We start from the raw sequence: 26,599 nt of genomic DNA, 5'->3' as shown, positions 1-26,599 counted from the left end.
CCACATTTTTTTTGCCCTTCAATTTGGGATTTTGAGCCCTCCTAGAGCAGTGCCCTTGCTGCCGCATGGTCTAAGAGCTACCCCAGCATTGACAGAGGTATATATATTTTTTTCATGGAACCCTCTTACTATATTCTGCGCTTTTTGCTATAGGAGGGTTAATAAGATTTTTATGTTCAAGCAGCTAAAAATTCTTGCTGTCTTTTAGTACGCATGTGTATATTTTGAAAAGAAAATCAAATAATTGATATTGTTATTTCAATAATGCTGCATTAGCAGCAACTTTACAGAAAATTTTTTTAAATGGACTCGAGAAGAAGAAAATTTATTGTGACGGAAATGTTGTTAAAATGTTATCTGTTCTAACCATTTTTGGTAAAATTTTCAGCATTTTAGGAGAAAATTACTCCTTATATATTGCAGATATAGTCCATTTATAGTCTTGCTTCATTTTCAAAATTTCTGCTCCAAAAATGAAAGTTTGCTGCTCTAAAATAAATGAGTGGCATTTGCATCCCTGTGTATTTACAGATAGTCTTGATCAATGTGAAGCTGGTGCATCTTATCTTTGTGTCATCATGTTTTTGTCCATTTCGTATATCGTTTGAGTTTATAGTCAGTGCAACTAACTTTTGGTACACATTTTATTCCAATTATAAAACTTCTGTTTAAGTCTACCATTGACTTTTATTACAGTCAATAACAATTCCTCGCAATATAGGAGAGGTGCCAAATCAGGTGTAAGGAAAAATAACAATCACAGAGAAATTTGAAAAAAAAAAAAAGTTTTAAAATTCGGAATATGAATGTATTGAATGGAATTTTTTTTCCCTCAGAATAAACTAATTTATTACTAATTAATTACTTTTTACTGGGAATGCTACCAGTTAAACAGTGAATATGTTCTGCTCGTGAAGTTGAGAAATACAAGTGTAATGATTGCCTTGTCACCATGTTACGTTTGGTATTTACAAATTTGAGTTTGTTTTCTTCTGGCCATTTTACTGGTGCGGCTTATATATAAGAGTGACACCTCTAACCTGGCTGCAAAACTGGTTGACCATTATGTTGGCCCTTGAACAGAGAAAAGGTGTCCATTCCTGCCTTAGATCAGAGATGGCATTGATGTGCTATAATGCATGAAATACCCGAAATTTCTGAAGAGGACACATAAACATTTGGTTCACGCGTCCTGGATGTGTTCTTTCCTAGTTTCAAGGTGAAAAACGTAGAGAGAAAAACTTACGGCATAAATTCGCCTTGTTTTTACAAGATTGCGAATGCACATATTTTGAAAAATCATAAAGGATTTGGAATGCCTATTCAAAGAATAAAACATTTTTCGAGATCGTTCAGGAAAAAAAAGGGGAATCTGTTAAAATTCTACCTTGAATATCCAGTTTTGTCATCAAGCTGCTATGTGGTAGTCACCGCATCTCATCGCAAAAAACCACTGGTGTGTATGCAGAATCGGCTCTTGGAGGGGCAGAAGGATTTCTTCCACAGAAATTGTGGGCCACTTATGCTCAAAAACATAGTATAAGGCTATTTTTTCAAATATTTTAATTTTCTACAAAAGTATTAATTTTTCATTTTCTTGGGGGGTGGGGACAAGGGCCCCCATACCTCCAGATCTTGCCTTTGGTGAAAATCCTTGTTTGGAACCCGCGATTGTGCAGTGGTAATCGGCTAAAAATATGATTTTTCTAACGTTTTCCTATTTTGAATCGGCTATTCCTTTGGAAAAAAGCTCTGGTTGCCACGGCAATCGCACAAACCTACAACACAAATATGTATACATTAAATTTCAAATCCATGCATTACTAATTTGGAGAATAGGTGCAGGGTGGACCTTGGGGGGGGGGGGGGGGAAGCCGGCAGGTCTAGTTCTCCCGGGCTCTGGATCAGAGGAGACACAGAATTCACCCTTTATAACTGCTTCTATATTACATGGGGTGCCAAAATGTGTGCTTGCCCAGTTTGAGAAAGTATCTAGTTGTGCTCTAGATAGTGGCACTATATCTACTGAACACAAATCACGCTAAAGTGGGCACACTCCAGCGCACTGTTAAGTTTCACCAATATAAATCTGACATAAATCCAATACTCAGATGTGAAAATATGTGGGAGTTGAATGACAATAGATCAGAGTGGTGGACCATCAGGGAGGGAAAATAAAATCATACCAGGAAATTGCTTCGTAATTCCTTGCTTGTATGAATAGGGAATTGGAAGATGGGTCCTGCTTACAATGCTTTTCAAAAAACTGTCATAAAATTGTTGTAAGCAGGAAAACACTTCAAATGGGAAATCTTGACAAGAATTACTTAGAGTTGGGACCATGAAAATCAGTTGTACTAAGTGGGAAAATGTTTTAAATAGGAACGTTATCAGCAGGATCAACTGTATATTTGTTTTAGATTTGTTATATGTGCTACATTCCATGATAAATTTTCTGTGTTAATGGGTTTCTTTGCTAGCTTCTCTTACTACTAGACAATGAAAGTAAATGAACCTTTGGATAGAACATGTTTTTATAAATGAATTATTTAATTGATTCACAGAGATACCTCCTCCTACCCAGAACATGGCTCGCCTTTTTGTCTCGAAGAAGGGATATAAGCAGGTGATCAAAGACCAAAGATCATGCTGGGAAAAAAAATTCATAGAGATACCAGTGAATTATGGAAGAGGGGGAAAGCATAATTTTTTTCCAGAGGGATCCACTTTCGCTCAAAAAAGACCCAGATTTTTATAATACCCTGGGTCCCGGGACCCAGGTAAATTCAAGTACAATGGCATCTCTGCTTAGATGATAGTAGTACGATACTGTTTATATATATGCCTGCAATCACAGTGCTGTGTTTCTTGTATCAATCCTTGAGCCTCACACATTGAGAGTAAGCAACACAAATCAGTTTTCTTTTAAACTTTGACTTGACTAGAGATGCAAAAAATTACATTTTTCATTGTTTTACTTTGAGGGTGGAGACAATTATCAGCAATGTCTATATTGATCAATACAACATAATATCTGCTATATGTATGCAGCATAACAATGATTATTACATGTTTTGCTCTATGGCTTAATTATAATATTTAGACATTTGAAATATTGTAGACCAGCAATGTATGAACAAAGATTTTTTCTTTTTAAATAATAATAATAATGGCTTATAGAAAAACACAATAAGCACAGGGTGGAGCAAAACTGAAGTAGAAAACACCTAAAAAAATCATATGTGCAAATGATCACAGGCCAAATAAGCAGAGAAAATAAGGAATTCCAATCACTCAAAATTTCGTGCAAAGCATATATATCCTTATTAAAAGTATTTACTTTATTAGTAACTGGTCCTGTAACTCCAGGAAATAAAGTGGATTGTAATATATATTGGCATTGGCTTATTAGCATAGGCGGAGATAGGCTTGGAAGTCTGGGGGGCACGGTCATTATTGCTGGGGGGCAATGTCCTTCTCCATATCTCCGCCCATGCTTATTAGTAGCAATCTTGAAAACAATTTACAGCCTTAAGGTTTAAAGTTTTTTCCCAGTTATTGGGTTAGTTTTAAGAATTTTAATACAATGATACTTCATAATTTAGTACTAATTTGTCACCAAACCAACTTTGAATTTCATACTATCCAGCTCTTTGAATGTATGCACCATCTTGAGGAATTCAAGTGTTGAATTGTTAGACTTTCCAATTGTAAGACATGGAATTGAGAGGTACTAATGTTCTTTGGTATTTGTTTGAGTGGTTATTTTCACAACCTCAGAGAGAAAGATCTGCTATATGCTCTTCGAAGCTGGACAGTTTATATCATTACAGTGTATAATACAAATACAATGCCACAACAGGCAAAATGCCCAATGAGGTGGCTGAGAAAAAGATGCCCGTAACAAATATGGATGTCATATATTTCAAAAATTCAGCAACCCAATTAAAAACAGTGTAATAATATTACTTTACATAAAGGTACCAGGTTATTCTATGATAAAATTGGAGGGGAAAATAACTGACACATTTTCCAAAAACACGAAGTAATAAAATAACATGTTTTAAGTTTTAAAATTTAAAAAAAATTAGAGAGCATTTAAAAAAAAAATTGTATTAAAAAAAAATTCTGCTTCTATACACTGACATTACACACTCAGTACTGTAAAACCAGACATGGCCCAGGCTCTGTCCCATGGGGATGTAAGCGCTGTACCTGAAGGATTGGACCATGCTGGAGAATTTACTCTCTGTGAACACACTCGGTACTAGTCTTTTGGCAAAGAAGTAGGGTATCCATGCAAAATAATACAGATAGCGTATCTAGACATGTGAACATCATTGCCACATTTATTGATCACATTTATTTGTATGGGGGACTGCAGAGGCATGTGTGTGGACATCAGTCTTCTTCAAGGGAAAATTAGCTCTTGTGTTTGGGAAAAATATTGTGTTCGATAGTTTTGTAGTTTTTCAATTTGCATATTGTAAACATGATAGATATAGATTTATTTGCACAACAATACAGATGAATACAAATAATAAAACCAGATATTAATACCCAGCATTCATTAAAGCTTATGAATTAAGATTTGGAATCTTTGAATACAGCATATAGGGATTAAATTTGTGAACTTGCCTAGTGAGAATGTTAAACTATAATAGGAAAAACCAAAAAAACTATTATACAGTTTTGTAGAAAAATTAAATATTTATCATGTTATTGTTATCAGTTCCAAGTCATCAGAAAACAGGTGATGAAATAAGTCTTCTAAAAATGTGTCATTTGAGAATCTATTATGTGCTATTATTAGTTTTGACTGGACTATGGCAAAATTACTGACCCTACTTAATTTTATGAGTTATTTATAGGATTAATTCTTTTTATTAATTCATTTCATACTTTATGAGCTATTCTATGTTTGATTTTCCTAATTACGTAAATATTAACACCATTTAAAATTTTAAACCAAATGATCAATTTCATAAAATGTTGTAGCATTTTTTCCCTTATCCATTTTCAATGTCAGTAACAAGATCCTCACACATAATGTTGATATTTGTCATTAGAAAGCTATCTTTCATTGAAAGAAAAATGTCACCTTGAACCCAACATAACCAACATGTTTCCACACATTTGTTGTGGAAAATGTAACATTTCATTGATGTGGCTGAAATACAAATTCAATCACAACAGTTTTTGAACTCTGTGGAAGTAAAATATCAGCAACTAATAGTATTTCTTTTGTTTGATGCACAAAATCACAGTAGTCTTATTTTACAACGATACTAGAAAGCTGAAGTAATTTTTCTTATTTTTAAATCATTGATCAGATTTTTCAAGTCAAGTATATATCTATAATCATTTGGCACATTTACAAGCGACACTTTTCTATGTAATTTCTAAAACTGTTGAAATAGCTAAAAACTTCTTTGGCCTATTTTTCTTGTGGTATAAGGATGAAATCAATATTCAATCCAGTATGCCCTTAGATTTATGCATATTCTTCCTTAGGTTGAGCTTTCATTTTTGTTCTTTTATCTGTATGAAATACACAAAAGAAATAAAAAATATTAATATTTATACATCAGGAATGAAGACTAAATATTTTTATTCCAATCAGTGAGATTTCATTAAATATTAAATACCAGAAAAAATCTCAACAAATTAAGTTTATTTAAATTGTAGATATTTTTTAAATAAGTATTAATGTTTACACAGTACTTTGAATTTTGTTCAGTTGCATTCAACTATGGATCTACAGGACTCCAAAAGGGAATACAGTCAAACCTTTTTAGCAAGTCACTCAGATAACACATTCCACTTAGTGTGTAATTTTTTGGAAAATCAGATTGTTTTGTATGGCGCTTTAACATTATTGAACTCCTGATAGTGCATCTTCAACTCTGCTTGAGAGGGGTACTTTTTGTTGAAGAAGCCCTTCAAAAATTTCATCTAAATTGAAAATTATTCATAAGTTCATTAGCCACTTAACTTTAATGGTTCAAACCACGGTTTGATTTCCCGCTATTTTACAGAGCATGGCTCCAATTTGGGTGAGGCTGGTGGGTCTGTAAATCTTAGTTGAGGATGAGGAGCTCAGCCAAGAAGCACGGCTTCAGGATGCCTGTGGCAGATTCCTAATTTTTATCTTAGTGAAAGGTTTGCTTCTTCAATTGATTATTTTCAAGTAAAAATAAAATTTTTTACTGAGAAAATAAAAAACAATTTTTAGAAATCTGGTAACAAACAATTTTTAAATTTTGTTTTTGGTCTCGAAAAATATAAACTATCATACATTACAATGTTAATTTTCTTTTAAAAAATTCTCAATTTTTTTTTCTGAAGTGTTGATATTTTTTGTGTCATTAACATGCACACCAGTACAAGTTTTTTACCCGAAAGAGACTTCCGCAATGTTGAGAATAAGGAAATTCTGATTTCCATTACAACAACATTTTCACTTTCCGTGCTTTCTTCATAATTTTTAAAATTGTACATTCATGAAAAAAATTATGAAAATGATATATCAGCATCATTTTCACCATATATAGACAATATCCTGGTAGATATTGTGGTCTAAAATGCTTTCATAGATAGAAAATGAATAAAGCTTATTGTTTGAAAAAATTGAGGGGTATGACTTTCATAACCTTCTTTTCAGTTTTAATTGTTTTGAAATTACTTATTAAGTTTAATTTTTATTTTTCTGAAGAGATGATGATAAATTGTTATTTTTTGAATTGAAGTAATTTTTTTTATTCTGGAAACTAAAAAATCTCTGAGCTCAGATGACCTGATCTTTAGCTTCCATAGTATTTCACGATTTTGGATGGCAAGGTTAATTAAGATTTATAACATGAATTAACTTGCATAAATTAACTATCAAAACTGCATTTGTGTAAGATGCGAAAGAAAGGGGGTTTTATGCAATCAAATGCGTTAGTAAAGGAATGGGGCAGCGCAAGCGTTCATTTAGTGGATCACACCAATTAAGGGGTCATATTTTTGCTCTCCCAAGAGTGACCTTTTTACGATGTTCCACTGTATGCCAAAAACTGTGATATATGTTGCAGAACAACTAGTGTGCTATAGAACAGTCACTGAAATAATTTACAAAAAAGAGGAAATGGCTCTTCTCTGTAGAAAACACTATCGTAGGAATTTTTCTGCACAACATTTTCATCCAGCAGAAGACTCATTGCAGAACAATGCAAAACATTCTGCTTTGAGGCTGTGGGAAATTTTTATTTCGATTTTTTTTTTTTTTTTTCACAGAAAAAAAATGTTGCTCATTGTGAAGTTGTTTTCCATTTCTTTATCTTGATCTTTGTCATCGGGTACAGTTTAAGGAGCAGTCAGCTGCATCAATTCCTCCTCTGAATTAATTAGCTCTTCAACTACCTCTATATCCATGTCATTGAACCCTTCTCTATTCATTTGCTTCACTGTCTTTTTTATCTGTCTTTTATCTCTTCAGTTGGCTCTGTTGAAATAGTATTATGTTAGAGCATACATTGTGGCCAAAGGCTCTTCCAACACAAAGTTGACTGTTTCCCTCTTTAGATCTGCCATGGACTTAGTGATCACACTAATGGCATTAGTGAAGGTATAATTCTTCTATACCTCTGGTTTTAATTTTTGGTGAATTAGCACAATGTTTGTGTGTGAACAGCTGATTTAATTAACTAATGTTTTTATTAAATGTGTAATTAACTATAAAGTCAAATCCCCTGATTTAACTAATTGTAAGAGAAACCATTTTATTTGCTAAATCGAGGAAATCGTTAAATCAGGGTAAATTTGATCATTAACATAAACACACTTGAAACGACTAATTTCAAAAGCTACTTACTTTTGTTGTTATTGCAACTTATTTCTGACAAAAATTGAAAAAAAAAAAACCACTTAATTATAAAATTAGGATGCATAACAAATTGCATTATAGAAGTTTGTTTGGTATGTACACACTTCAAACATTTTTATCAAATTCCGTTAAAATTGTCATTGTTTAGCTAACCAAAAAACACTTTCTCTTCGGATGACCTGCCATTCTTTGCTTGTCAAGGCAGAGCACAAACTTGAAGTAACTTCTTTATACTATAAGTAATTCTTTACTTAAATCCAAATATGCAGGCAGCACGATGTTTTATAGTATTGGTGTGCAATCAGCCACTTAAACCTTCCTAGGAATACTATAAATGGAGCTTTATTGCCTCCTTCACTCAAAGTAACAGTTTTGTTCTACTTTTTTTTTGTTTGCCTCCAGTTTGAGCTGAAGGTCAAATCCTGGAAAGTCAAATATTGGGATTGCGGTTTTGGATGACAAGAAATTAATAATAATAATAAAAAGGATACTTAAGAAATGATTCATCATGTTGAAAATTTTTATACCTTAAATGGGGGTTTGAGCTTTATTTTTATAAGAATTTCAGGAAAAAAAATAGTTAAATCAATGAACTTTTTGAATCTGAGTTCATTATATCGGGGCCCAACTATATATAGTGAGATGCTAAAACTCATTGGATGGGTAAACTCAGTCAGGTGGGATTGTTCTGATGTTAGTGAAATGTAGCTGCAATCTGATGAGAACAAACCCTACTATAGGGCTATTAAATTCTTCTGGGACAATATAAAAGATTACTTTTGGATAGTTCTTATGATTGTGTGGATGTAGTAGTACACAAAACAAAAGAGGTATCCTTTGTTTGCCTGTAAATATGCTGGCTCTCCAATTCAATACTATAGGCTCCAAAGAAATGATTAAATATGCTTTAGTTTTCTTTTAGAAAATTATGTGAGACATATATATATATAGATTATAGAAAAATGCACATTATGTTGCAAAATTAATTTTTCTTTGAAACTCACCAATACCAGCGCCATAGGCAGCTGAAATGTGTAGTATAAAAACATTGTAAAAAATGCATTGTTTATAAATGAAAAATTGAAAACAAAATTAATGATCAGAAGAAATGAAATTTGAAAGAATCGTATAAAAATTAAAATTAAAATCAAAGCCTAGGGCTCTCATGGTGGGGGGGGGGGGGAACCCCTAACATTGGCTTAAAACAATGTTTCTGAGAGCATTTGAGCTTGAAAGCCTAAATGAATGCTCAATTACCCCCCCCCCCCATATGCTTCGAGCATTCATTTCTTTACATCATTAATTTTGCTTTCTGTTTTCAATTCATGAACAATGAATTTTTCATAATATGCTTAGATTATACATGTATTTCATTGGCTTTTGTTTTGAATACCTATATTTCGTCACTGAAGATGCAGTGTTTATTGTTCTTTCATTAGTTCATAAAAATTCCATATTTTCAATCTATTTTACTCTTTTGTTCCGGGTTTCCCTTTTTTTGTGTTCGTAGTTTAAATATGAACCACGAACAGTAGTTGTCATTTTTCTTTTTTTTTCTTCAATTTAAATAGTGAAACAACACTAGAAGAAAAGGTTTTAGTGTGAGCATAACAATTTGGATGAAAAATTTGATTCGAAACAAAAAATAATATATTTATAAAATATATTTCTTTGCATGTTGCTGGGGTTTTTGCATCCTGAATGTAACTTAGATTTTTTTTTTAATGCTGTTTGTTTGCTTCTGGAAATTTTTTCAGAAACTACCAGGAAAACCAAAAGTTATCCTCACTTTATATTATTATTGTTCAATTTATTTATAGAAATGTAGAGTGGACAAGTTATTCATTTTTCTATGTAGTCTCTCTTCCTTTTCGATGTTCTTTGTTCAGCGCTCGTAAGATTGTGTATTCTTCCATGAAAGAAGGTTTCAGCTGGTTGCTCATCCATTTATGCACTACATACTTACTGCACTTCTTTGCCTATAGAAAATTGATGACCTCATGAAGTATGTTTGAGTGTGCCAAAGGTGATTGTCAGAAGGGATGAGATTTGGACTGTAGGCCTCATGTTCTTTATCCTTGAAACCTAATTTGGCATTGGTTTCAACTGTTTGCCTGGCTGTGAGTGGGCATGCGCTGCCAAATGCAACATCAAAACTTTCTTGGACAATAGACCTTGGCATTTGGTGCACTCCTCTGACCAGAGAAATCAAATCTCTTTGTTCCCTCCATGGTGCACACTACTAGTTTTAGTGGCCATGTTTAGAGTCACAACAGAAGCAAAAAAAGTTATCTTTGACAACATGATTACAGTAGCATCGCCACAAAACATACATGCATGCTCAGACAGCAGTGTGACAAACATAAATATGTCATATAGCAGAAGTTCTCAAACTTTGCCCCACCAACCTTTATCAGAAGAGCGCTGTAGATTAGTGGTCCTGACAAAGGATTTTCAAAGAGACTCTTTGTTAAACTGTTCTAGGGAGCCGCGGATAAGTGTTGATTAGGAAAAGAGGTGCTGTGGGTGGAAAAAGTTTGAGTTGTATGGTAAAAAGTGCCAATAATTTTTTACTTTCCTACGAATAATCGACGTGGGTATACTATTACCATTCACATATTACTATTTCTTCGTTATTTTTTTAAAGCATTTGTATAAGTCTTACAGAGAAAGCGGTTGCGTTTGAAAGTGATTCCTTTGAATGAAGACAATTTTTTTTTGCTTGAATGCATCTTATAAATCAAGATGTCAGTTGTCGAAAAGCTGACTGTGATTTTAAGTTAAAATAACTTCTAGAGAATGCATGCAAAGACAGTATTCAATATCTCATTGCAAAAATAAAAATACAATATGTCTAATAAAGCTTCTGAGAGTTCGATCTCTGTATGTAATCGGATGATAGAATGGTGTTGCAAATATGAAATTGTAAAAGTGTTGTTATTGATTTTGTCTCTGGCGTGCTGTCAGTCTATGCGAGACCGTTTGATTTGTCTTGGTAAGTTGTACAAGAGTGTGTATTTAATGAAACAGGAATGATGATTGTTTGACAGAATTATGGCTCAAAGAGAGGAAGAAAAGTGCAAAAATCTTAATTCTTTCTAAAAAAATATCATGGGGGGGGGAACTGATTGGCAATTAGCTGATTAGTACTAGAGTTGATCCTCACTACCAGCCCAACACTAGACAATTGTTTTTAGTGCAATCCCAGCTGTGATAGGGAAACTGTACAGGAATTTCATTTTTCCATTTGGAAAGTAAATTTTTTTTTTTTTTTCATTTCAATTGTTTTTTCTGTGGTAAACATACGGGGAAGTATTTTTATTCCCATCATCACAACTGAAACGGGTAACCAAGCATTTGATTTTTATGCATTAGGTTTTACAATTTGAGAAGCCTGGTCAACTCTGCCACCACATTTATTTGAAAATCCTTTTTTGGAATTGGTTGGCTAACTTAGAGCAGGGCAGGTTAGCGATATGCCAATCAACCCTAAGTGCTGAAGGCTTTACTCCAGATGGAATAACATAGCTGCCAAGTCTCCCAAATTTTCCGGGAGTCTCCCGAATTTTAGCTTCATCTCTCGACCATCCGAAAAGTTCTTGAATCTCCCGAATTTTTATGGAAATCACAAAAAATCCCTAATTGCTCTAAAAGTTTCCTATTTCATTTAAAAAGAATCCCCACTTCTGAAAACGATTTCTAAGGAATTTCTTGCGGGGCAAAAAGTCTTTTGCCTCTGTTTTTTTCCCCATTTCGAAATTGTTTAATAAATTTTTAGTACTGCTTATAGATGTTTTTTCCCGAACGAATATGGTGTAATTCAATTTATAGAAAGTACGGCCTTAAATTTTATTATTAATGAACGTACACATGTTGTGTTAATGAACGTTGATTAGTTGCGAAGTTTTCTTTGAACAATTTTAATAATTTACTTACTAAGTGAATGAGAGAGAAATAAACAATGAAGACGGTCTGGTAGATTCCTTTTTCATTTCACGTAATCATTTCTAATGGTGCGTATATGATTGAAATAGGCATTTAAATTACTACTTCGATTTATTTTATGAAATTCTCTCAAAGTTAAATCTAATTTTATACTTCTGACCAGATGAGAGCAGTAGACATTTTACCATGTAGCTGACGCGTTCGTTGCATCGTTTAACAAAAAGAGAGCTAAAATATTGTCAGCTTTTTTTTGTGTTTAAAAAAAAGTTTTTATTTTTATTTTAAACATAATGAATAAATAGATGCGGGGAGACATTGGGTGGGGTGAGCTCGGTGGCTTGTTTCCCTGAAGTGAGGGACACTGTTAGATTTTTCCCACCATGGCTTAGGTATCTGCCACCTGCTTATATATTTTCGTTGAGACAGCGGCGAGCCATGGTCTGGTTGGGAGGGGAATACCGCTTACATGTGTGTGTATCCATCTAAATATTGATATAAATAAAGATAACTCCGGGCTCTGATTTGTGTACTTTTCGGATGATTGCGAGACCGATGTTTTTCCACCACGAAGATGCTCTATAGGAAGTCTGCTTGAACAAATATCCATGATGCATCTCGTAAACATTTCTCTGAAAAATTTCTAACAATTAGTGCTTGTCTGAATCTGTCGTGTGGGTGTTGGTATATCTAACGCGAAGTTTGTTTCTGCGGAATGCCTGTTCTGTGTTGAAGTGCTGCTATCTGCCTTCCGAATTCAGATGCAAACAACTTGACAGGTTATATTGTATGTTGCATTATTTTTTATTTATTTACATTCACAAAAGGCTTGTTGCTCTTACATTGCGGGGAAGAAGAAAAAAAAGCACGATAAAAATGAAAAGAAAAATACCAAATAATGACATACTGTACATACACGGAGGGCATTCAATTAAAATGGGTATCTGATCAAGAAACTCAAAGTTGAAGGAAGCTTGATAGTCGTTTTCTAAATAACGCGTACGTCGGTGTACAAACAAGATCGGATGGAAGTCTATTCCAAGCTTTGCCAGCCCAACATAAAAGTGAATACTGCAATCAGTTCCTTCTAGCAAATGGAATACATGCACAGCTGGTGACTTCTGGTGCTAGAGTTCATGAACTTTATGCTGATGTTCGATGTGTAGGTTGGACCATAGACAATTTTATACAGCGGTCTCAAGTCGTTGATCAGTCTACGCCTTTCTAGAGAACATTGCCCTAAGAGTTGCAGTCGTTCAGGATGAGAGGTCCCAGAAACTAGGCAGGCACTACGTGAAACGCTTTTGGGGTTTTCATTTAGTTCGATGTCGCTAATCGAATAAGGGATTCACACTGGCAATTATGCGTAAATTTGAAATGTTGTAGGTCTTATTGTGTGACTGTCTCTGGAGAGACTTTTTAAGCTGAAGATCGCCTTTCTCTCCTAGAAGTTGGGTGAAACCACCACTCTGACCTGAATAGGGGTTCTAACCAGTGCCTTGGTGATGCCCACACCATACTTACCAACTGCTACGGAATGTCTGTATTTTCTACGGATTTCTACCATAAAATACGGAATTACGGTAAATCACGAAATATTACGGAAGTCCATTTTTGTTTTTTTTGCAAAGGTATTAGTTTTTGATTGGAGATTTCTCTGAATTTTCTATTACTTTATCGAGTACAAAATGATGTCACGCCAAGACCGCGATTCCAAAGAATGAATATCGAGCTGAATTCAAATGAAGTGAAGCAACGTTGTTGATAGTCGTTGCAAAGTTTTGCTTTAGCTGCCCGCAAGTTTCATCCCCGGGTGGGCCCTTATACCAAAAACGTTTTCCCTTGCTGAATTGAAAAAAAAAGAAGAAAAAAAGCATGAGCAAAAAGGTAAAAAAATTTATCAAATTTTTATAACATTTTTCGTGGATAAATTTCTACAAAGATAGCGGAAGAAGGATGTCGACGACGAAGCAGTGATAGCGTCCGGTTCCAAAAAATCGAAGAACTTTCATTGATTTCGTGGGGAGTATTTACGGCAAAACAGACCCTAGCCGAAATAAAAGGTTATTTTAAATGTCCGTCAGAGCTGGGTAAATGCCCAATATGATCAAGTTCAAGAAAATAAGAAAATTATTTTGAATTTTTTAAAGTAGTCACATGAAAAGCAAAAGCGGAGGGGGGGGGGCGGACATTGCCGCTACGGATGGGGCGTCTCTTTCCGAGGTTAGCATGTATGGCCCACACGACCTCATAACTCCTATCAGTGATGCTGGAAATCGCTTCAACGTCGTCGGTTTAGTTTTTGCCACGATTATGGAATCCTTACCTGTTCCGTTTTTTCATAAATCTTACATGCACATTCGCAAACGCCTTGAAATGCTCAAGTCCCATTGAACGCATCTACCATAATTCCACTATCATATAAATTAGTTTTAATATGCGTAAATTTTAATTTGCGTTCCGGCAAGTTCCGATTCGTTAGAAATTTCGCAAGGAATGTGCACGAAGTGCATGTGCGGTTGAGTAGTAGTAGTTCCTTGTTTGTATCGCTTAATGGTTTGAAAGTTGTTAGATCGAAGTACTGTAATTATAAGTGTTTGAAAGAGTCCATAATCTGCGAGGAAGAGCAGTGGGAGGAAAATTTTTTTGGTCGGAATAGACCATCCTGTAGAGCTCGATTAACCGGCTGCTAATGGATTCGAGGTCATCTCAGATAATGAGATTTTCTGTTAATAGAGACGATCCCCGAAAATGTGAGAAATACGTGTCTGCTGATCACCGGAAAATTTATTCAAGAACAAATGAAAGTCTAACTTTGATGCATGATAGTAATTCAAATAATTGTGTAAAAATATTCTCAAATCATTGATATTGATATATATCATTGTATCAATGATATTCTTACACTTCATGCACCGCGCTGCGTGACCCGGTTGACCTTAATATGGCCCCCGTGTCTCGTTTGATGGAGGGCTTTTTAAAAATTGACCAAATCTTCATAACCTTCAATAAAAATGCTCTTGTACGAAGTTTATACGCATCGTTGGTTTTTTTTTTTTTTTTTTCATTTTTGGCAAGTATTATTTTCTTTTACCCATGATGTTTTTATTTTTATCTCATTTTCGTTCAACCCATTAAACGTTTCTTTTCTTAACCTTCGCTTTATAGAAAAACGCTCTTTGTATTAATCGAACAAAAGAATTAAAAAAAAAATTGCTTTGTCGAGAAAAATTTGTTTACCGACAGCCAATTAAGATATCGGAATTATTGATTTATTTTTTCTGGTTATTCACAGCATTCTGCACAAGAAAGACACCACATTTTTTTTAGAAATTTTCAGTATTTTTGAAAAGGTTATTCATTTTTGTTACCTTATTGAAATCAATCGAAGTTTGAGAGAAAAAGGGGCGGATTTTGCTGTTCTACCCTATGCGGCAAAGGTTCTTATCTGGTATGCGAACGGGCATCACGCCAAATGTTGCGTGTGCTGTGTATGTGTGTGAGGTTTATTTTCTGGTGAAAACGGAATCAACTCATTGAACTTGCTTCTACATCACCAAATTTAATCTTCTGTTGCAATCATTTCAAATCTGTCATAATATTTTACAGAAGTGAGGAAGTGCATCTGATAAATTATCACACAACATGGTCATTATTTTCACGCACAGATGAGTGATTCAGACCTACAGTTGTGATTCTGAATGGTTGGACAAATCTATACATTCTTCAATTCGATCCCAAATCTAAGATCCCAGCCTTTCACGAGTGCACTACACACAACAAGCATTACACAGAAACAAACTTAAAGCCAGGATCGTTACACATACACGCACATTCCAACATGTACCAATTCGTTAGAAGTTCCGCAGAGGAATACGGGACGAGGTGCATGTGTGGTTCAGTAGTAGCTTGCACGAGTAGAACTTCTTTATGGATCCAAATTTTCTCAAATATGAACATTGTAGTTATACGATGCAAAAGAAATGGGAATACACGCAACGAATTATAAATTATCTGACTTACGTGCCAATGGTTTTGACCGAAATAATATAGGTTGGAGTTGAAATAATGACAAAATACAAGTGATGATAGGAAAAACTCATCCTAGATTTAATGGTCCCCCCCCGTGTGGGATCGGTTTAAAAATGTGCATATTTCTTTTGTTTAAAAAAAAACCCAATTGACTAAGATCTGGAGCAGTGGTTCCTAAATTGTGGGTTGCCGTGATAATTTGGCCCACTGAGTAGATATGATAGTTTGTTGAAACATGTACCCTTTTCCCTACGTTTATACGTAAATTGTTTGGGAATTTCGAATCGTTGTTTACTTAACCAATCTAACCGCGTCATACGAGGATGTTTTGACTTGGGTGCCTTGGAAAAATTATTGGATACACAAAGGGGTCGCGGTGGACTAAAGAGGTTTGGGAACCGCTGTTCTGTAGGGTTCCACAGATAGTACTTCTATATAAATAGGGTTGTTTTATACAGGCAGAATCATTCAAATGCTGAAAGTTTGTGATTATAAGAATCTTCTGGAGTGAAGAATGTGCGCGCTGTGTAGTGCGGATTCATAAACTGCGGAGAAAAAACAAAAAATCTGAAGACTCCATCACAGGCGACACGAAGGAGGTCGACAGAGAGCGACATTGAACTGTGTGACGTGACACGTTCCCTGTTCATATCAGTTTGGTGTACCTAGACAATGCACAATGCTCGAAATTAATTATCCTCTGAGGTTCCGCTTTAGGCAAACTCCTTATGAAAAGGCTAATGTTGAGTATCCTCTTTCACTTTTTTCCCTATTCACACTTTTTATTTATCTAATATCGCAAAATCAGCGATCATTCTTATCCTTGTGTACATCGATTTTAACTTTTTTGCTATTGTTAATGGAAATGAGGTGGGATGCATAAAAATTTCGAATCGAAGTGACTACATTTTGATTTATTTCATATATTCAGCACTTACCTTGAGTATATATGTTTCAAAAGCTAGGTTTACAGATGGTAAAGAAAAGTGGAGAGGGATAGCTATAGCTTGTTAAGATTCTACATTTCTTGGAAGTGTTTGGCATGCTTTTTCCCTTTCACTGAACCGCCCGTATTTGTGTAGAATTGGAAGAAAACAAAAGGTTTCTTTGTTCACGTAGTTTTTCAATAAGAATGCTGTCACCTATACATCTTTGATTAAGTGGTCCGTTAATCACTAGTGGCTGAAAGTCGTCATTCATTATTTGGATACGTAATCAGGCAGTGGTGGGAGTGTGGTCTCTTTGTCTTCGGGTCCTTGGTCGGTATATTGTTGTTGTAAAGGTTCTCTTAGATTCAATATTTGGTACGAGAGTACATTGCTGTTACACTCTTCAGCTTCGGGAACGCAACTTCCGTTTTCAGTCGAAGGAGAAGTGGAATCCTCCGCTCGTCCGCCGGTTCCGTAACAACGCCTTGTAGCAGGTGGTGGTACTTGCAGGGGTAGCAGTGGCGGTCCCTGTTCTGGCGCCCCCTGTTGCAGCTGCTGTCAGATGGTCGTTTCCCTTCAAAGTAATGCAAAAGAAAAATTAATCATCCATGGATTGTCGAGAACTATGCCTATATAGTTATAAATATGCTTTCTTATGGTTTATCACAGAGACTTCTGTTATAAAATATATAAACCACTTGCGCAATCGATTCAAATGAATGACATTTTATTTTGCTTGTCCGATGAGTTTTGAAAAATAACCGATGAACTCGACTCAGAGAACCAAGTAAGCTTTTGAAAGATTGACGGTTTTTTTTCATTACTCCAATATATCAAGGAAATAGATATTTTCTGGATATTATGTGGAGAGATGAACTCTGAAAGAGAAGTTGTTTGTTTCCTCGTCGTATCGGGCTGAGAAAAAAAAATCCGCTTATCTCTCTCTACCGTCCCACCTGGGGGCCATTTACTGAAGTTAAAAGAGGCTACGTATACCTCTACTCAGCGCCATAGTGCGTGAAATAAAGGCGGCCTAGTCGTGTCTTCAGTGGTGAAGATGATAGTATGCTTGCCCGGTGTGCTAGATGACCTGGGTTCGAGTCCTGACAGAAACCAAATGACTTTTTCTTTCCGAGTTCATCTCGGCATAATATCCGAAAAATATCTGTTTTTTTGACAATGTCGTGATCGCCATTTTCTCCTTTAAAATATTTAAACTTCTTAGGTAGAATTATTCTCATTTTAATCGTAGAGAAAAACACTTTTCTTTGCTTTCACATCTCTTGCTTACCATTTTTTCATGTACATGATTAAAACTGGGGCGCCACGACTTTATTTTTTACCGATTGGCGCCATGACATAAAAACATAAATGTAGATATCATTCCATTCTCACGCTTCAATTAATCAAATTGTATCTTTATCTATAGTGTAAAAGTATCTCTTAGTTACGCTCAATTTCTTTTCGGCGGTTTTGTGTAAGGCTTCGAATATGGGTCGTTCCCAGGGGTGCTCATAATTCTTGAGCAGGGGACCGACCCCCTTCGAAATATTAAAAATGTAATTCAAAAGTCATTTTGGCCTTACTTCGGCCGCAAGGGAGGATGGTGGTGAGCAATACCTTGGTAGATCCAATTTATTTTTGCGTGAATGTGGTATTAGGAAAATCAAAATTAGGTTATTTAATTATTGTGAACCATGTCATTAATTATTTGAATTTAAATATGGGTCAAACGCAAGTTGAATATGTTTAAAATGTTTGTTTAATTATGTTTGAGTAATTATCTTTAATACGTTTTGAAATGCTTAAAATTTTATGAAAAGTTAATTATTGCTGACATAAAGCTTCAGAAAGTTTATTTGTTTAAACATATTCCGGCACCTTTACGCTATAACAAGTAAGCTTTTATTTTAAATTAGTCAATTTTTAGGAAAATTTAATAATTTGACTTGTCGCGTTTCAAATGAAGCCTAGAATTGTCTCGTCCTTTAGTAAACGTATTTTTCATTCCTGTTACATTTCCTGAAGAAATGTAACAGTGCTTTAAACTGATACATATGGCTAAATTATGCAAATACACAGTTACGTTTATTGGCTAGAATCTAAGGATTAAAATAAGCTTCATTATTCTTATCTAAACCATCTCTACTCAATATTCTCAAAAACATCTGCACACGACAAAAAGAGTGATCACGTTTATTTAAATAAATAAAAACTTGATAAATAAATCTGGTTATACCGAGACGATACCAATTTCATACGATAATCAAGGTGTTTTTTGTTGTACGTAGAAGATGGATATTTTTCTGAAAGCTGTTGCTTACGAATGTTCCCCATCCAGCCGAATAACGAGCAGTAATACGTTCATCGATTTTTTTCTTTTTAAATCCAGCTAAAGATTCGTGATATATTAATTGCTTCAAAAATGATTAATGGAAAAGGCACCAAATAAAATGTGCAGTCTTACGTCTGCACTTGCTGACGTCATAAGTAATTCGTTTCATTCGGGCCAGAGTGCGGATATGTAACAATAGCAATTTCAAGAATTTTTCTCCGCAGCTAAAAAATTTGATTCTGTGGACATGAAAAGCATTCTGAATGTTTGAGTCGTTGAGGCATTTTCTTATTCACTTTTTCCATTTGTTTGAAAAATAAAAAAGAATAAAGTTCAAAACGCAATGATGTTTTAGTAAAGCGCCAGGTGTGTAAGAAGGAAAGTAGATTTAGGGGTTTGGGGGGCTCTAACTAGATAATCTCACCAGTTCCTCCATCGTGGCTTGAGCTCGTTGTGCTTCTTCCCTCTCATTTGAAATGCAAATACTTTTTGCAAACAGTGGTACTACAGTGAAGTTTCGTTATTGGTGAAGCGGAAGGGAAGAGAGAAAATGTCTTCATCAGAAACCATGCACGATTCCTCTTTACGAGAGAGAAATAAGGGAAGGCACTCGTATTACAGAGTGAATCAGACTCTAAATTTTTGTTCTATTCTGCACACTAAAATGGAAAAGGAAGGGGTCATCCTTTGAAATTTGACAGAAAACACATTTTGGTGAAACGAATCCTTATATAGTGTTTCTGTTCATCGGATGTATGAAAGATTGGGAACAGTATACAGAGTGATTTTTTGACTTACGAAATAAATTCCTTTTGAAAGCTATTCGCATCGAAAAAATTTTGTATTCTGGATCTAAAACTCTCAAAATAATTCAAATTAAATTGTTTTTAATTTTTCTCATAGATAAATGAATTTCCAGCGAACTATTCACCGAGAAATCGAAATCACGTTTATCTGTTCAAAACCCTTCTCATCCAACCTTTACTAAAAATGTGTACAATATTCTTATAAAAACCAATTAGCGCGGTAAAGTATTGTGTATTTTATGATTGATAGAATTTTTTTTCTTGGTAAGGTGAATAGTATTTTTTTTCCGCTAGTCTCTCGTATTAGTACTACATAATAATAGTGCCACTTGGCGGCACTCGAGTGGTTAGCGTGCTATTATTCAGTTGTACATGTCTAGGTTCGATTCTGGTGCCGACATAGATTTTTACTTACAGAATCCATGGATAGATCATACGAATCTATTTATAAAACGTAGAGATTACGTTATATATTTTCGTTAAATTAGAGAAACACTAGCACTGCGTTTTGTGCTTATGTTGAAAAACGTTGATTGTCGTGAAGGGAATTTTCGGTGGGTAGGTGAGAAAGCAGGCATTTCATATCATTAAAGTTCAACTTGAATGGGGTATTACGTAAGCAGAAATATTGTCATTTTTACCCCCATCCCCCCTCGTCAGAAAAAAAAATTAAGTTCCCAGTTGCTCGCTTTTCGCGGGACCTGGCATATTGGTTGTAACGTTTCAATAAACGGTAATAACCTTCATGCGCGAGGTTCCGAATTCTCACGTATAAGTCGTTATATCTGTGAAATGCTAATGATTTCAGACATGGAGATACACATTGAATATATTCCCTCTAATACCTTGCAAAGTGTTAGCTACCAAACCCATATTATAATTCAGTGGTTCTTAACGCGCGCGTCACGGCTTCGTAGAGGCGTCGCGCCGAGTTAAAGATAGAGTTGGCTTTATTTACACAATCACTATTTTTGCGGTTGTGCCGCAAATAGGTGGTCACAGGGTAAGGGAGTGTCAGAAGTGTGAGAAATATTGCTATACTGGTTGTATATGGCGAGGCATGTGTTTTCATGTGAGCATATCGACCCACCATGTGTTGAAATTTATTTTTACCGCAAGTTGTACATATATTTTGAATAGAGTTGTTAACTTGGGGTCACACTAGACTCTTTGAGAAGAAAAATTATGCTAGTCCAGTGGCATTCAATGCTTTTAATCTTTTCCAGTAAATGTGTGACAATGCAAGCCTACTCTGTGCGTGTCTGAAAGAACACACTTCTGTAACTAAGAAAACTAAAAATTCTCATTTTCATCCTTGGGTATGCCGCATTGAGGTCACTGAAGTTATTTTTTTATTTTCCTAATCTTTATTTCTCAACTTTTGTTTTCTCAAAGGAATCCGTTTTCTAGTTTGGAGTTTTCGGGAAAGTTTAACGTCGATTCATCTAAGGAAAGAGAAAAAGCCTTGTGTTTGTTTAAATTGGGGAGTTCTATGCCCTCGGTTTAGAATTGTTTCCCGCGGGCAGGACGTCTTTAGATGAGAAGCAGATATGGATTGCTACTTTTTTTTCAAGAGAAAAGATCGATTAGTATTCGGATATTTTATTTTAGGTTTGTCTTAGGATTTTTGTTTAGTTTTTTTTAAAACAAAATCATACGGTATGGTACTGTAGGTCATGATATTATTTTACCTAAATAATTCGTATTAATGTTACTTATCCACTCGTTAAATGTGTGGCTAAAATAAAAAATATTATTCTGGAATTTTCTTCTTTGAATAAAATAATCTCGATGATCAGAAATTAAAACTTAAATAGTTTATAGGACTTAAAACTTACATGTATCCCCTGTTCAGCCGACACGCGTGAATGACTTCAGGTGGTGGTGGCCTCGTGGTCACTGATGTGTTGTTGCAGTCGTTTGGTACTACCCATACGGTGCAGCATGGGAACTCGGACGCAGCGGTTCTTAAATCTCTGTGCAACATGAGCAGCAGGGTTGGATTGACGAAGGCGTGTACGAAGGCAACGTGCAGTGTTATCTCGTAAGTTATTGCGTATCCAGGCAGGCCTGGTTGTATCAGGGTCAGGGTGAACAGTGGCCCCCAGAAAAGCACATAAGCGGCGAGTATGATGGCAAAGCTCTTGACTCGCCTTATGCCTTCTTGTTCCAGACGGTGGATATAACTTTGTATTTGCCGCGATTCCATGCAAGATGGGTCGTGGTCTGACCTCACTGATATCATCGTCGTCACGAGTCCTGCGATTCTTACCGCCTCTAGATTAGACCTGGTTAAGTCCCTGTATAATTTGCGTAGGTGTACTCCGGTCAGTGCTACACACATGACGTTCACTGTGACCCAGAGCACGTTGAGCACATAATGCCTAACGGGCCCGTATACCATTGGACAGGCGTCCGCGTGGCCTGCTGTGTCTCTAGAGCTGGTTAGAGCTCCGCTGAGCAGAGTCGGTCCGAGATTTATTGTGAAAGAGGCAAACCATATTATAAAAAGTCCGAACACTATGCACTGAGGACTGTCGAGAAATAAAGGGTTCGTCTCCGGCCTCGAGGAACTCGGATCCGGATTTGTATGGTGGTGATGGTGCAGGTGATGTTGGTGATCAGGTTGGTTCTGCTGCAACTGGGTGTCTTGGTCCGGCAACAAGGAGGCGTCGTTGATGACCGACGTGAGCATGTTGACCGTAGACACTGTCACCAGTAGAAGAAAAGCCGTTTCAATTATGTTGCATTTAGGAAGGCGCTGACAGAACAGGACGCCGATGCCCAGTAGCAGGAGGAGGCTCGCTCGGCCGCAGTCAACAAGCCCCTGGTGAAACAGGAGTCCTTGTGACCACCTGCTAGGGAGTGAGGGAGAGAGAAATTAATAATTTGTATGAACATAAGAAAATGTACAATTTTCTTTCTGAAGTTATAGTCGCTAGGCCGTAGCCAGTGGCGGGAATCCAGACTGGCGAACGGACTGGAGTGTACTTTTTACTCCGAAATGTGAGGAAATGACGCACATTAGGAATTTATGATTATTATAAATTCCATATTCATAATTGAGTTTACAGTTTTATCAGTTTTGTACGCCTCCCACCCCCGAAAGTTTTTAGCTAAAATCTGGGCTAGTCAAAACTTTTTAATCGAGGGATTCAATTAAAAAGTTATGTTTCGAATTTCAAAATTATGGTAATAGGTGGTGGTGTGAAAAATTAAGCAAAAAAAACCAAGCGATATTTTTTTAACTAGATTTTTAATATCGTATCGAACATGGATTTTGTTTTTCAATAGTTCTTTGTTTAATGCTATTTTAATTTAAGGGGAGGTAGAAAAAACATTCTATTTAATCAGTTAGGTACATAATACCATATCTTAATTGTTTGATCTCGGACAGAGGTGTACGCAGGGGAAGTGCACGCACGGCTACCTCCCCTTCCCTGACCGACAAAAAATTTAAACAAAAAAAAATAATAATTTCAGAAGAAATAGATGTATTAGATTTAGTTATTTTTGTATAAGTGATTTCTCAATGTACTGTTTTTCTCTATGCCCCTTACTTTGCACCTGCTGGAAATCAGAAGAAAGCCTGCTTTTCCATTATAAAACTATAGCATTTTACAGGGGGCTTAGTGATGTTTTATTATGCCGCGGTTAATATTAATATAGTGTGTTTGAGAGAGAAAAAAAATGAAACCGAAAGACAACAAGGTTTAGAGCGTTTTGTTTTTGGTTAACCTCAGTGGGGATGAAAAAAAACAGCAACCTCTAACGTGAAGATATCAACCTACATAATTTGGTGCTCATGCCGCTGTCGCTTATTTTTTTCATTCCCCCTCCCCCAAGTTCTCGTCATTCAATTTTCAATTAAATGCATAATACACTCAGTGGCCATGAAATTAGGAGCACTTGTGTACTACGTTATTAATAATTAAATAATAATGGAACCCCTCCCTTTGAGTGCCCAGTCACGCCGCGTTCAAAGTCACTCAAATTTCGTGTTTTCCCCCATGAACAGACAAATTGCAACGTTAACTGGTGCTTCTGGCCAGGAGAGAGCTTTTTATCAGCAAGTCCGGTTTATTACGTCAACCTACGGGCTGTACGAACGAGTCGAAGCTTGAGTGAGGGGTATTCCTAATTTTTTTGGCCATTGAGTGTGTATTACAGCAGCTTCCAAAACTAAAGAACTACTACTACTGAAATACACTAAAGAACTACTAGAACCTAACTACTGAAGAGAACGATTTTAATTATTTCATTTCTTGTCTCCGAAATTCAAGTAGTAATAAAATTCACAAAAAAAAAAAAAAAAGAGAAAAATCTGGGACATTTATCAGAAAATTTTTCTTGTCCCTTATTTTATGCGTGATTTCGTGCCTGAAGAACAAACGAAACCTTTTTCCCCCTCAACATTAAAAACATTTAAGAAACATAACTCTTTTGTATTTAGTTTCAAGAGAGCGAAATAATTCGTTTCCATAGAGAAGAATTTACATAAGAAAATGATGGGAATTCCTTAAAGCGCAAAAAACTCGGAAAAAGAGGCAAGAAAGGGGGAGAATGTGTATCCCCCTCATATTATCATGTAAATTTCTTGGAAAAACCGGTAGCACGCAATTCAGCAGTAGCGTTGAGGATGGGAAATTTTTAAAATAGATAGAAAAAACTCCCAACCGAGAGAAAGTGCAGATGTTAAAAACTTTATCGAAAACGATCATTCTCTTTTGCCGCAGTTTAATTCTGTTTTCTAGAATCTTCCTTTTTTATTATTATTATCGTTATACTCTATTTTGTTTCTTACCCTCTCCTAGGATGCTTTAAATGTCTTAACGTTTGCTTCTAACTCTTAAAAGAATTTGAAGCTCATAAGAGTTTCAGAAAGACTTTAATAGTTTATAAGCACCAACTCTAAGCGCTTTAAAAAAAAAACGTTTAGATCTGACTTTTCATTTTTGTAAGAATCACGACGTAATTTGGCCCTTTTTTAAGATTTTCTTCATTCGTTTCCATTTTAAATGCCCTCTCTCACTTTTTTCTCTTTCTTCTAGATGTACCTTTTCTTTGATGTTCGTTCTTTAAACGAAAGTGAATTTATTGCGTGGTGTTTGATAATGTCTGTTACGTGGGTACAGGTTCGGAACTAGTGGGGGCAACTGCCGCGGGTGATAAAATTCAGGGGCGGCAAAAATCATGGTTATATGCCCAGATTTTTTTTTTAAAATTAACTTCTTATTTTCGTTAAGCCTTCCAGTTATAGTAGATTATGTCTTAAAAAGAGAAGTGATTTACTTCCTGGCACCCACGTCGATTCGTTGTGGCACAAATTCATCGCATTCTCGGGGGTTTGTTTTTAATATTTTGACCAAGTCTTCCCTCCACCCTTGAATAGTTTTTATGTAATTAATAGTACTGTACTATAATATTTCGCACTATTATCGATTCCATAGGGTTATAATTACTGTCATGAATGATACTTAGTCCTTTCAGAACCATTTTATGATTATTTATAAATAATTATCATGAAATTTTTTTGTAGATAAAATTTTAGTTCTAATTAAGGCCTAAAAACAAAAAATATAATTTTTTCGAAAAAATTATTTGGTACCCAACGATTTAATGTATCTGATACTAGAATAGTTCGTCAGCACCTTTCAATAATATAATCGTAGACTATGCGTGGAAAAATGCAGTGTGTCAAAAATTTGAAGATTAAAATATTTATCGACAATTTTCAATTAGCTTAATCAAAAACCTCATTTAATGGTCTTTTAAACAATTGGGAAAAATATTTGTTTTAAATATGACATTTTTTTTTCATTTGTGAAAATTAAGGTTGGTGAACGTTTAGAAGAAATTAACTATCATTCAGCTTCAGCGATATCAAGATTATTTAATTTGAATTATTTCTTTTCACAAAAATGCATGAAGAAATCACATTCGACATTTTAATCTTTACAGCGGCAACGTCAAACTTGATCTTAATTTTGGTCACCCCCAAAATATCTCGTGTTCTTAACACGCTTTTATTTCCTATGTGGCAGTTATAATGCGGATCAGGGGAAATTTTGAAAACCGCTTAAAGGGATTTAATAAACATATACTTTCTTTCATTTTTTTTAATTTATTAAGAGATTATAAATGGAAAGGAAAATTGTGTAGTCTCGTGCCAAATCAGTACATTGATTTGCAATAGGTTTTAATATTTTTGCGATATAGAAAGAGAAGATAGTATTTATTTGAAATGGGCAGCCACAATTCTAAAACAACTCTGGTTGATCACATGAAAACACTAGACTCCATTAACATTATAGGATCAACCGGATTTTGTCCTATAATGTTTATATAGTCTTGTGTCTTTCTCATGCAAAATGTCTCTTCTATCACTCATCAATGTTCAAATGGAGCAGCGAGTCTTTTTTCTTTGTTTTTTTATTCAGAATTGAATTTCGTAGATAAAAATATTCGTGTTATGTAAAGATACAGTCACGTTGGAAAATTTACTAGTTCGAAGTAGTCGTTAAAGTTCGAATATACTTATCAGAAATTCTCTTAAACTGATGGGTTCAAATCGTTAAATGCTATTCTTGTAAGGTAACATCTTTATTTTTATGAGATCCCATCAATTATTCCTCTCTCCGTTTCGCAATGAACAGACTATTTTTTTCTGTTGAATCTAAATTACTGT

The 26,599-nt window shown here is 35.3% G+C and overlaps 2 protein-coding genes across 2 annotated transcripts in view; one reads left to right on the top strand and one right to left on the bottom strand.

Annotated features, from left to right (window-relative positions):
* The window catches only part of LOC149083093 (midasin), a 376,364-nt gene that overhangs the window by 112,438 nt on the left and 237,327 nt on the right, over nt 1–26,599 (top strand). The window lies entirely within an intron of this gene.
* LOC149083096 (uncharacterized) overlaps nt 2,958–26,599 on the bottom strand; it is a 51,717-nt gene continuing 28,075 nt past the window's right edge. Inside the window, exons 3-5 of the mRNA XM_089236226.1 lie at nt 21,750–22,766; nt 16,780–17,344; nt 2,958–5,541 (exon numbers count right to left, since the gene is read on the bottom strand). Of these exons, the coding sequence (XP_089092352.1) occupies nt 17,329–17,344; nt 21,750–22,766 (1,033 nt within the window). The 3' untranslated portion in view covers nt 2,958–5,541; nt 16,780–17,328. The remainder of the gene's footprint in view (nt 5,542–16,779; nt 17,345–21,749; nt 22,767–26,599) is intronic.

Source organism: Pholcus phalangioides, unplaced genomic scaffold (genome assembly GCF_987345545.1).
Source record: "Pholcus phalangioides strain wild (caught in Gottingen) unplaced genomic scaffold, Ppha-v1.0 ptg000009l_1, whole genome shotgun sequence".
In the NCBI taxonomy this organism is placed as follows: domain Eukaryota; kingdom Metazoa; phylum Arthropoda; class Arachnida; order Araneae; family Pholcidae; genus Pholcus; species Pholcus phalangioides.
The sequence above is the reverse complement of the archived record's forward strand: the minus strand, read 5'-3'. Positions and strand labels throughout refer to the sequence as shown.